General features: G+C 40.4%; 1 protein-coding gene across 2 annotated transcripts in view; it reads left to right on the top strand.

Annotated features, from left to right (window-relative positions):
- The window catches only part of RHBDF1 (rhomboid 5 homolog 1), a 249,279-nt gene extending 237,798 nt beyond the window's left edge, over window positions 1-11,481 (top strand). For both annotated transcript variants that reach the window (XM_073647918.1, XM_073647919.1), the window contains 4 exons: window positions 5,971-6,046; window positions 7,379-7,479; window positions 8,194-8,347; window positions 10,582-11,481. In XM_073647918.1, coding sequence (XP_073504019.1) covers window positions 5,971-6,046; window positions 7,379-7,479; window positions 8,194-8,347; window positions 10,582-11,001 — 751 coding nt within the window. In that variant the 3' untranslated portion in view covers window positions 11,002-11,481. The remainder of the gene's footprint in view (window positions 1-5,970; window positions 6,047-7,378; window positions 7,480-8,193; window positions 8,348-10,581) is intronic.
- The last annotated feature ends 1,980 nt before the right edge of the window (window positions 11,482-13,461 follow it).

Below are 13,461 nucleotides of genomic sequence, written 5' to 3'. Positions count from 1 at the left end.
TTTCTCTGTTGGGTCTCACAATTTATAGACGGCTGCCATCTTCTGCTGCTCAGGCAACGCTGTCTTTCCGTTCGCAGTCTGGCGAGATTCAACTGTTCTACCTCTCGCAGATAGGTCACTCGGTACTCCATCAGCATTCGTATATATGCAAGATTTTCTTCCGTTCCTACAGCAGAGAATGACACCATGCCGTCTTCATCCGGTATCCAGTCCTGATGATCACGTGGACTGCTTACTTTCATCACACCAGACTTCTTTATCATCATTTGCATGGCTTGGCCATTTCTCCCAATTAGCTTTCTTACCAGAGCGTGAGGCACCCGGATGACTTCTTCCCGCAGACTTTGAGCTTTTCTCATAAGCTCCAGTTGTCTAATGGCTTGTTCCATCTTCAACCAGACAATCCGCTTCATGCGAACACATCGCCAGTGCCTGTCACTTAGGACTGTGACTTCGGTTGTGGACAGGACCACCAGCTGTTTACTGTTTGAGGTTGAGTACACCTTACAGGCTCCCACGGCCTTTTAAACTCTTCATGCACTGACTCTCTGGTGCATTCTTCTCTCAGATCTTCGCGTACATCTATGAGGCACTTGTACCGAGACCTTTCTGTATCACCAGTGGTCTCCAAACAATCATCTGGCTCAGGTTTCAGGGACAACTGACTTTCAGCTTTTTCACCCTGTATGCTTCCACTGAGCTGACTCACGGCTATGAACTCAAGAATTCTCCTCTTGACATCTTCCATTCCATACTTATCTTTTAACACTCTCTCAGCTCTCCTCAGGTCCACCTTCTCATGATATAAAGGATTAAGCACAACTTGTTTGCCCTTTTCCTTCTCCAAGGTGGCCTCGTTCACTGAATGGTACTTTGCCAGGCTACCCTTGAGCTCGAAAACTTTTTCCTCTAGCTCAGCTACTCGCCTCTCAGCAGCCCATCTCTGAAGCTCTTCCTGCTTCAACTGCTCCTTTATCAGCTGAGTTCTCTCAGACCTCTCAGTCTCAAATGTGCCCACTCGGCTCTCGACAGCCAGTCTCTCAAGCTTCTCTTGCTTCAATTGGGCCTGTAGCGTCTCCTTGAGCTCCTTGATCTCGGCTGTTACATCCACCGTATCATCCAAGCTCGCATTATTCAAAGTGGTATTTACTTCATACCTCCCTTCTCCTGTGGCAAACTCCTGACCCTGGTCTGTGGCTTCTCCGATAGACTCCTCCATCTATTTCCGCTCAGCTTCCATCCTGCCGATTCTATTCTTAAGGCTCGTCTCTGCCCTCTGCAGATCATCACAGAACGTCTTCAGCTCCTTCACCTGAGCTTCCAGTCCTAGGATCTTTCTGCGGAGATCATCATTTTCATCACGGGTGTCCTGTAGAGTGGTCTCAATCACTTGGCACATGTACTCTGCATCAGCCTTATCATCCTCTAGTTTTTTTCTTAACCTTGAGGAGATCCACATAGTCTCTCTTGGTTTGTTGCAGTTCCCTATTGAATTGTTTGCGCAGTTGTTCTAGATCTTGATCACGTCCAGAAACTTCAACCTTCAGCGCCCCTTTTAAGGCAGATAGCTCCCTATCCCACTGGTGGAAACCCTCATCCAGCCTTTTCTTTTCCTGCATCAGCTGCTTCACCTGCTCCTGAAATCTCACTTCCTTTCTTGTGACCTCTGCTTCTTCCGCATCCATAGAGCCTTTCTTCACTTGGTTCAGCTCTGATTGCACCAGGGAGAAACGATTTTTCATCTCGTACAGCTCATCTTCAGACTCCACATTCTCAAGCTTCAACTGAAAAACCTCCTCTTTGGTTTTGCGGAGGTCCTCTTTATTTTTCTGGAAGATTTCCTTCCATTTGTTGATTTCCTTGCTGCTTTCCTCCAGTTCTCGCTGCAAGTTCCTCACAACCTGGTTTATTTTCTGCCGTCCAGGCTCAGCTGGTCCTGGGATACGTTCTCCTTAGTTGCTGCATGTCACTCTGATACTGCTGCCTGACAGGCTCCAGCTTTTGGTCATGATTGACCACCTCCTCTTTCAGCGCCCCTTTCTGGGCTTTCTGTTCCTGATCCTTCTGTCTCAGTAGATCATCCTGCTTGTAATGAATCTGCAGAACTGCATCCAACTCTTCCTCCTGATCTTCATTGTTGTCTGATACTGTACCGGAGGTTGCTACTGGCAACGTCATCTCCTCTTCCCTCCTAATCGCCTCTGCTTCTAAAGGAGGATCCACACTCGGAATAAAGGCACACAGCATTGCATTTTCTTTATTTACCCTTTCAGCAAAGGCTACAGGAGCAACTTTTTTGTGGCCCTTGCGCCTGCGACGATGAGAGGGGGACTTTCTCACCTCGTTTAGCTCCTCCTGACCGAACTCTCTTTCAGCTTTCTTAGTGCCACCGTCAGCTGTGGGGTCTGTGTCACTCCCCATGGTGTTATGGACCAACAAGTCACCTCCCACTTTGTTGTCAACCCCTTCTACTGGAGCTACCCAGTTATCAACGGTCGAATTGTCATTTTTAGGCGGTACCAACACACAACCAGTAACCAATTCTGGTTTTGTATGCTCCACCCATTTTTAGACTCCGCCCCTTTTGGACAACCACACCTGTAGGGGGTACTTTAAAAAAAAAAAAAAAAAAAAACTGCGATAGTCTTAGGACCCAGTTCACAACATATCTTACTACCTCCCTGGGTCCTCTGGGATAGTGCCAGCGCCACAGGAGAACTCAAGGAATGGTCCGCTGCCTCCATTCTGTAATGTGCCATCAGCTCCTGCCGTTCCTGCACCACGTCCTGTTGTCGTTTCCCAAATACCTGCTGCGATTTTAACAGGCACTTTAATCTCTCAATAGCTTCAGTCTTATTTTCTGCTCCCTTCACAGCCATTTTTATCAGCTCCTGCATTTTTTCAGAACACTCTTTTTGCTGAAGGACGTTTGCAGCTGATCATCTAACCACTTCTCCATTCCATCTGGGGATACTGCTCCATTCATAGCCATTGCGGTACGCTGTTCACACTAGACACTTCACACCGCTCTCCCCGGAAAAATTTTCATGGCCCCACTAAGAAGCCACAGCAAACCAGGTTTGAGTGCAACGACAATTTTCGTAACCCCACCGAGTTACAGCCAGATGCTTTAATCTTCGTGGCCCCGCCGAGCCACAGCCAGATGCTTGCATCCACATTCGTCGTCCTGTGCCGTTACCCCTTGCAACCAGGCTGCAGTTGCCCGCATTCTCCACCAATTGTGGGGTAGCGCTATTGATCATGTTGAGGGGCACTCACTTCACTGGGTCAATTAAAGCACACATGCAACGTTTTCCGGTAATATGAAGTCCAGCAGTTTATTACACATCATAAACTGCTTATAACATCGTCCATCTCAGTGGCACGCAGGAATGTTACACATGTAATATCCTAGAGCCTTTTCAGTGGCAGCTGTGCCCGCTTGGCTTCAGATACAGACCTCAGCAAGGTAACCACATCAATGTCCATATAAAGCAACGTTTTTACCTTTGCCGGGTCTTAGCTGCTTCTATCAGCTCTGTTCTGCCAAAGCTGTGGTTTAAGGCTCACCAGACTTGGTCTCCAGGCCACGTGCCTTCCAGGGCTAATGGTGTCCCAGACACAGGGATCAGGTCTCTTGCCTCCCTGTGTTTCAAAACCACCAGGATATATATATCCTCAGTGCGCACAGGACCTGTTATGATGTCAGTCATGTGATCAGTCACCTGAAGGGGAGGTACGTGGTCAGCCAGAAGACAACCCCTCAGACATTTTGGCAATGCAGCAAGCCACTGCATTACAATATAGAGACATATATGTACACACATACATATATATATAGAGAGAGAGAGATATCTGTATAAACAAGAAAAAATCACAGCACAGTTCTAATGTTGTGGGTGCAATACTTTTTCAAGCAGCCAGCCAAGAAGCCTCCAAATGTAGCACAAGAATAGATAGGAAGCAGCACTCCAATGGAAATCAGTAAAAAAGTGGACTTTATTCACACATCATGCTTGAGAGAGGCTTCAAATGAGAAGCTGAAACGCCACATGTGTCTGTGTGAATAAAGTCCATCACTTTCACTGATTTCCCTTGGAAGCTGCTTCATGTGTACATATATACAGTGCTGGCCAAAAGTATTGGCACCCCTGCAATTCTGTCAGATAATACTCAGTTTCTTCCTGAAAATGATTGCAATCACAAATTCTTTGGTATTATTATCTTCATTTAATTTGCTTGCAAGGAAAAAACACAAAAGAGAATGAAGCAAAAATCAAATCATTGATCATTTCACACAAAACACCAAAAAAGGGCCGGACAAAAGTATTGGCACCCTCAGCCTAATACTTGGTTGCACAACCTTTAGCCAAAATAACTGCGAACAACCGCTTCCGGTAACCATCAATGAGTTTCTTACAATGCTCTGCTGGAATTGTAGACCATTCTTCTTTGGCAAACTGCTCCAGGTCCCTGATATTTGAAGGGTGCCTTCTCCAAACTGCCATTTTGCGATCTCTCTACAGGTGTTCTATGGGATTTAGGTCTGGACTCATTGCTGGCCACCTTAGAAGTCTCCAGTGCTTTCTCTAAAACCATTTTATAGTGCTTTTGGAAGTGTGTTTTGGGTCATTGTCCTGCTGGAAGACCCATGACCTCTGAGGGAGACCCAGCTTTCTCACACTGGGCCCTACATTATGCTGCAAAATTAGTTTTTAGCCTTCAGACTTCATAATGCCATGCACACGGTCAAGCAGTCCAGTGCCAGAGGCAGCAAAGCAACCCCAAAACATCAGGGAACCTTCGCCATGTTTGACTGTAGGGACCGTGTTCTTTTCTTTGAATGCCTCTTTTTTTTCCCTGTACACTCTGTTGATGCTTTTTCCCAAAAAGCTCTACTTTTGTCTCATCTGACCAGAGAACATTCTTCCAAAACGTTTTAGGCTTTCTCAGGTAAGTTTTGGCAAACTCCAGCCTGGCTTTTTTATGTCTCGGGGTAAGAAGTGGGGTCTTCCTGGGTATCCTACCATACAGTCCCTTTTCATTCAGACGCCGACGGATAGTACGGGTTGACACTGTTGTACCCTCGGACTGCAGGGCAGCTTGAACTTGTTTGGATGTTAGTCGAGGTTCTTTATCCACCATCCGCACAATCTTGCGTTGAAATCTCTCGTCAATTTTTCTTTTCCGTCCACATCTAGGGAGGTTAGCCACAGTGCCATGGGCTTTAAACTTCTTGATGACACTGCGCACGGAAGACACAGGAACATTCAGGTCTTTGGAGATGGACTTGTAGCCTTGAGATTGCTCATGCTTCCTCACAATTTGGTTTCTCAAGTCCTCAGACAGTTCTTTTGTCTTCTTTCTTTTCTCCATGCTCAATGTGGTACACACAAGGACACAGGACAGAGGTTGAGTCAACTTTAATCCATGTTAACTGGCTGCAAGTGTGATTTAGTTATTGCCAACACCTGTTAGGTGCCACAGGTAAGTTACAGGTGCTGTTAATTACACGAATTAGAGAAGCATCACATGATTTTTCAAAGGGTGCCAATACTTTTGTCCACCCCCTTTTTTAGGTTTGGTGTGGAATTATATCCAATTTGGCTTTAGGACAATTCTTTTTGTGTTTTTTTCATTGAAGACAAATTAAATGAAGAGAATAATACCAAAGAATTTGTGATTGCAATCATTTTCAGGAAGAAACTGAGTAGTATCTGACAGAATTGAGGGGTGCCAATACTTTTGGCCAGCACTGTATGTATGTATGTATGTATGTATGTATGTATGTATGTATGTATGTGTGTGTGTGTGTGTGTGTGTGTGTGTATATATATGTATATATAATGTCATTTGCCAGACATGTTATCATTTTATCCTAGTCATGATTTTGTTATAAAATTGACTGTTATTGAAACCTATAAGACACTCTGTAACTCAACATCAATAATTTGTTTCCTGTTTCTCCAGCTGTAAAATAACTTCAAGGGAATACTGCGACTTCATGAAAGGATATTTCCATGAAGAAGCAACTTTGTGTTCACAGGTAAGATTTATATTTAAGTAGGTTTTAGCTGACCTATTAAATGTATAGGTATAGTCTCATGTAGCTTACCCTAATGTACAATACTGCTTCATTAATCATTTAACTTTTATTTATATTGACACATTATTGTCTAACAATCTATGAGCATGTATAGTGTGTGAACATCAGTCAGATATAACGATAAAGGGGCTGTACAGTACAAATATGTTCTGTGAGCCCCCTTCTGTGTTCATGCATCTTAGCAAAATAATCAGTGTTATTAATTTATTTTGTTTTTAAAGGAAATTTGTCAGTGCAATCCTCCCCAAACTGCTTATGTGGGCATGTGTTTCCTACAAAACATAAGGGGATCTGTTCCTTCACTTAAGCAATCCGTTGATCCCTCACTGAAAAATTGCTGTTTTATTTCAAATGCTAATGAGGCTGAAGTGCTGTGAGCATGATCAGAGCTCTTCCTGAGTCTCTGCCCCGTCACCCCGGATCTATTCCCCACTTAGTGCCACTTTCTTCTGCTTAACTGACAGTTCACTAGACTGACTACAAAGCCAGTGATCTGTGTGCGCATGATCACCATTACCTGTACATTATATTGTGGGAATCCTCAATTTTCATGTTCTTTAACGTCAAATGTTGATAAGGAGTTAAGCATACCTTTATTAGGGTTTTAGTAGCAGCATAAATGAGAATGTGAAGTTGTAATCCTTTGCACACTATTACCACAAGTGCTTTTTGGGCACACACTAATGCTGAAGTACTCTTGACTTTCTGCAATAAATATTCCACAAACTTTTCCCTCTATTCTCTGAGTAATAGATTAAGATTCCAGATTAATTATTGCATTTGCACATATTTTTTGTCTATTTTTTTCTGTTGTAAGCCTGTATTTTGCTTTGCACCAAATTCTTCTAAGTTATGCCTAATTTGAAGTCTATGTTCTACTTGTTCACCTGTTTGTTTTCTCTGTTCGCCAAGGCAGGCATGGTTCTTGTAATCTAAATGTTTATAACCGAATCATTATTTGTGGTTGGAGTGATTTTTTAGTATGGCAGAAATGTTTGTGCAAATGTTAGGGTCGTGTACAACATTTTAACAGATGATGTGATGTTTTGCTCTAAAATAATAAAAAGACAGAAATAAAAAGCATTTTTTGATTTTGCACAAAATTCATAAACCCGCCTGCTCCATTTTGAAGAATCTAAAAATGGCAACCATATCTTTCATTCCATATAGAAATATCTCTGATTGCACTATTTACTAAGGTGATATTTTCCTTCATTTCCAGATTAATCTGATTTATTGGGTAGTTTGATGAAATGTCCATATTATTTTTAGGTTCACTGCATGGATGATGTTTGTGGTCTGTTGCCATTTCTGAACCCAGAAGTTCCAGATCAGTTTTATAGGCTATGGCTTTCTCTGTTCTTACATGCTGGGTATGTAATATTATATGTTGTCTTTTTCAATCATAGTCTGAAGAAATATTATGTATTGTACGTTGTTAAAGAGGACCTTGTAAAAATCCCTGAGCTCCCCTTATTCTGCTCCTATTTTTTGTTTTAAGCTACGTCATTCCATTGCAGAGATATTCACATTTGTTTCTTCTAGAGCACAGTATGTGAAATCTCTGGGTACAGGTTTCTTCACCATTTTCTCTGGGGACATGTTCTTCTACCCTCCCAGATGCTGCCAATCACAGCTCAGCAGTGTCTGAAACTGATAGACTGCTGGATCATCTGCAGAGCTTTGATTGGCAGCATCTGGGAGGAAGGTGTGAAACCACACACCCTCAGAGAAGACTGTGAAGAATCGCCCAGATGTACTACAAACAGAGATTTCACATAGTGTGCTCCAGAAAAAACAAATGTAAATATCTCTGCAATGTGCAAAATAGAAAAAAAGCAGCTGAATCAGGAGAGCTCAGGTATTTTGCAAGCTATTTAGCTCAATTTTTTTAACAAGTGACAGGTCCTCTTTAGTATGACCATACCATAATTAGACCCTTTTGCAGAAGAGATACAACTAGTGTGAAGCAGCACACAGTCATGTAAAATGGAAGTAAAAATTATTGTTATAACAGTTGATCTTTTGTCTTTAGATAAAGCAGAATTATTAATTATCTTTAACTCCATATATATTTGTATTTGCAGAATCTTGCACTGTTTGGTGTCCATGTGCCTCCAGATGACAATACTTCGAGATTTAGAAAAGCTAGCCGGCTGGCATAGAATCTCCATCATTTACATTTTAAGTGGCATTACTGGTAATCTTACTAGTGCTATTTTCCTGCCATATAGAGCTGAGGTGAGCATAGTTTGCAACTTTTTTTGCAGTTTGAGACCCCATTTACAAAGACAGAGTAATATACAGTAAAGAAGTAGGCATCTCTAGATTTAATGGTAATGTGAACATAGCCTAGACAAAGACATACAGTTCAGAAATAGACATACGACCTGATTCATCTAGCAGTTTTTAGCAGTTTTCTAAAGTAAAACTGCTTTAAACATCTTGTGCAAAAATCTTACGACTTTTGATGTTTTATGCCAGTCTTGGCCAGTACCGCCAATGTTTTAAAAAGTGTTTGTTGCTTGGGTGGGAAGGGGTGTTGTCAAGTGCTCACATCAAAATTATCATATTTTACGCCACAATTGTATGCATCCTATTCCAGGACACTGTTCGTCAAAACTGGCGTACAAAATGATGAACTGGGGCCTTAACAATTCCTTCTGTTTAACAGGGATGGGTTTTAGGAAGAGCAGATAAAACTGGGAAGCCATGAATGAAGGTGTCTATAGATATTCACAACTCTTCTGAGATGTTAACTTTCCTTTCATTGTACATTTTGGAGATCAGAAGCAGTTATACTGTTGTATCAATAAGTGAAGTATCTCAACTTCTGTATGACTGGCTTGTCTTGAAAACTATATATGAAGCAATACAACATGTCAAGACAAAATAAAAATATTGGACCATTATAAATATATTTTCATATGTATACCAGATTAAAAAAGTGAAACCGATTATCACACACATATGTTTTTATTCAGTCCCATGCAAAAGTTTTAAGCAGATGTGGAAAAAATGCTTTCAAAAATAGGAGTTTTAATATTTTAATTTTATTATTAAAATGCAAAGTGAATGAACAAAAGAGAAATCTAAATCACATCAATGTTTGGTGTGACCACCTGTTGCCTTCAAAACAGCATCAAATCTTCTATATTCACTTGCATATGCACACAGCTTTTGTAGGAATTCGGCAGGGAGGTTGTTCCAAATGTTTTGGAGAACTAACCACTAAAGATGAGCAAAAAAATTCACTGGGTCCTGTTCCAGCAGTCAGGTCTACGGGCACTGTACTGGAGCCCAGCGAAACACCTACTACGTTACGGCATCCGCGGCTGTTTTGATTATCTGGCTTAGTGCATCACGCTGAAACAATGTCGTTGCTCCAGGCATATCAGAAGAAGAGTTATTGATAGCAGTACAGACTTTGCACATTAATAAATATATATATATATATATATGTGTATATATATATGTGTATATATATATATGTGTGTATATATATATATATATATGTATATGTAGTACTATACAGTACTGTGGATCTTTTTAATGGGCAACACCATGAAGAAGCCATTAGTATGAAGAAGAAACAGCACACTCCTCAATTATGTATCTATAATATATAGGTGCAAGCAGAAAAGTATCCTGGTATGCAGTTATATCAGAAGTCTAAGCAAAAAGAAAACTGCAGCACTCCAGGTTTATTCCAGGTACATTAACAGCTCGGTGTCACATTGATTTGGTTGTTGAACCAGTGGTACAGCCATTTCTTCAAAGTGTCCCAGGAGCCATTTTTTCAACATGACAACGCAACGCCTAGAGACATGTTGCTCGCCCTACTGTGAGCAGTGTGTGTGGCCTAAACATTCTACCATGGCCTGCAATGTCTCCAGACTTGTCTCCCATTGAGCACATCTAGGACATCACTGGTTGGCAAGTGCAAATGGAGCTGCCAGCAGTGGAACTTAATGATTTGCGTGCTCAAGTGCATTCAGGGAGGCAGAACATTCATCAGACAGCCATTAATAACCTCACTGGTGTCATGCCAACACATGCAAGTGCATGTATTTCTACACGTGGTGCTCATACTTTATAATGAATAAATCGAGATGTTTAAAAAATGTTGCTTCTATTTTTTTAATTATTTGCGTATAATGATCATGTCTGTCAATCCTGTGATTTTCCATAATTCCACAACTTTTCCTTCTTGGTGTTGCAATTTCAAAATTGAGTGTATATACCTGACCCCATCCCATATACCAATCCACAGCAGAACAACATTGCAAATATTCCTGATATTTAAAAAAAAAAAAAAAAAAAGTAAAAAAACAAAGCATTTGGAGAACATTATATCACATTTAGTTTACAAATTTTCTGTTATAACATAGATATTCAGATTTTTTTCTGAACTACTGTATAAAGAGAACCAATGTATTTAATGTTAGGTATTTAGAATGTGTCTTCTTTTTCAGGTTGGACCGGCCGGATCTCAGTTTGGAATCTTGGCATGCCTTTTTGTTGAGCTGTTCCAGAGCTGGCAAATTCTAGAAAGACCATGGAGAGCATTCTTCAAACTCTTTGCTGTTGTCATCTTCCTCTTCACATTTGGCCTTCTCCCATGGATTGACAATTTTGCTCATATTTCCGGCTTTATTAGTGGCTTCTTTTTGTCTTTTGCATTTCTTCCTTACATCAGTTTTGGTAAATTTGACATGTACCGAAAAAGGTGTCAAATTATTATTTTTCTTTTGATATTTTTTGGACTTTTCTCAGGACTCGTGGTTTTATTTTACTTTTATCATATCAAGTGTGAATGGTGCGAGTATTTAACCTGTATTCCATTCACAGACAAATTTTGTGAGAAGTATGACCTTGATGCTCAACTTCATTGACACTTGTTAACTACAGATTTTATACAAAATGATACTTTTTCTATGGTTTAGAACTATTGTTATATTGCCATTATTAAAGGTACTGAAGGAATAACATAGCCATTTTATCCCACAGCCTGCTGAATTTTTAAATCCTAAGTAATTGAACTTATCCATGTAGCAATCATCAAACAGCAGATATTCAAACATGGTCATTATTTGCTGTGGGAAATTAAATATTTTATATATATATATATATATATCCATATTAGGAAAAGCGATATTCTTAAAGTGCACATTGATAATTTAATGTATATATAGTATTTGATAACCTTGTTAAAAGTGTCTCAGATGATTTTACTGTCTGAAAACAGAACTATTTGTTTCCTTGTTCACTTTTATTGAACAACAGTGTGATGTCTTTTTGATGGACTAATTCAAAAATTATGTTTTTTAATATTTTTTGGGCCTGCAGAGATTGCTGCAGTAATACAGCTTGACAGTAGCGTTTTAGCTACTTTATCCATAATAAAAAAATCCAAACTATTGAACAATGACTTTGTTTCTTTTACCAAGTACTTTAATGTTGTTTAAGTCTGTATAAGTTGCAGTGAAGCTTAAATTCATATAAATGTTTTAAATGTTAAAGGGGTTGTCCGGACTTAAACTACAAGTCTGCAGTTACTATATGTGACTGCACACTATTGAATCCTCATATCGCATGCATTGTGCACTGTGAGATTTCTACGGTATTGCTGCCAAGAGCATGCACCCATGTAACTGCATGTATGCTACATGCATACTTCTAGCCACATTTCAACTTGATGGGCGCAACCTTGCTCAAAGCAAGTGTATTTTGCTAGGCAAGAAACAGTCTAGTCAGAATGTGGCAGGGTGTTTGCATATTGCATACTTGTGGTCACATGCGCACCTGCTCCCAGCATCGGGGAATCCTCACAGTGTGCAGTGCACATGATGTGGGGATTCACAAGTCTGCAGTCACATAGAGTGAATGCGGACTTGTAGCCTGAGGCCGGACAACCTTTTTACCTACCAAGTCTGTTTTCACCTTCATGACCAGGCTAAATTTTACAATTTTGACCCCTGTCACTTTATGTAGTAATAACTCTGTAACGCTTCAAAGGATCCCACTGATTCTATTTTCCATGACATATTGTACTTCATGATAGTGGTAAAATTAGTTTGATATGACTTGCGTTTATTTGTGAAAAAATTGGAAATTTGGCGAAAATTTTGAAAATGTAGCAATTTTCAAACTTATAATTTTTATGCCTTTAAACCAGAGAGGTGTCTCACACAAAATAGTTAATAAATAACATTTCCCACATGTCTGCTTTACACCAGCACAATTTTTGAAACATATTTGTTTTTGTTAGGAAGTTAGAAGGGTTAAAAGTTGACCAGTGATTTCTCATTTTTCCAACAAAATTTACAAAACCATTTTTTTTCGGGACCACATCACATTTGAAGTGACTTTGAGGGGTCTATATGACAGAAAATACCCAAAAGTGACACCATTCTAAAAGCTGCACCCCACAAAGTGCTCAAAACCACATTCATGAACTTTATTAACTCTTCAGGTGCTGCACAGGAACTGAAGCAATGTAGAAGGAAAAAATTAACATTTAACTTTCTTTCACAACAATTTTAATTTGGATCCAATTTTTTTTATTTTCACAAGGGTAACAGGATAAAATGGACCTCAAAATGTGTTGTGCAATTTCTCCAGAGCTTGCCAATACCCCATATGTGGGGGAAAACCACTGTTTGGGCACACGGCAGGGCTCAAAAGGAAAGGAGCACCGTTTGACTTTTTGAACGGAAAATTATCTGGAATCGAGAGCGGATGCCATGATGCGTTTGGAGAGCCCCTGGTGTGCCTAAACAGTGGAAACTTCCAACAAGTGACCCCATTTTGGAAACATGATGCCTCAATGAATTTATCTAGACGTGTGGTGAGCACCTTGAAACCACAGGTGCTTCACAGAATTTTACAACGTTGATCTGTGAAAATGAAAAAATATATATTTTTCCCACAAAAATGTTCTTTTAGCCCCAATTTTTTCCATTTTCACAAATATAGCAGGAGAAAATGGACCCCAAAATTTGTTGTACCATTTCTGCTGAGTACACCGGTACTCCATTTGTGGAGGAAAACTACTTTTAAGGCACAGTGCAAAGCTCAGGAGGGAAGAATCGCCATATTGGAGTTCACATTTTGCTGGAATGGTTTGAGGGGGCCATGTCACATTGACAGAGCCCCTGAGGTGCCAGAACAGCAGAACCCCCCCCCCATAAGTGATGCCATTTCACAAACTACACCTCTCAATGAATTCATCTAGGGGTGCAGTGATCATATTGACACCCCCCCGGGAGTGTCACAGAATTTTATACCATTGGGCAATGAAGATAAATAATTACATTTTTACCACCAAAATTTTGTTTTAGCCCCAGATTTTA

Source organism: Phyllobates terribilis, unplaced genomic scaffold (genome assembly GCF_046119375.1).
Source record: "Phyllobates terribilis strain yellow unplaced genomic scaffold, ASM4611937v1 Scaffold_9__5_contigs__length_417890890, whole genome shotgun sequence".
Taxonomy (NCBI): Eukaryota; Metazoa; Chordata; class Amphibia; order Anura; family Dendrobatidae; genus Phyllobates; species Phyllobates terribilis.
This window is presented reverse-complemented; position numbering and strand designations above follow the sequence as displayed.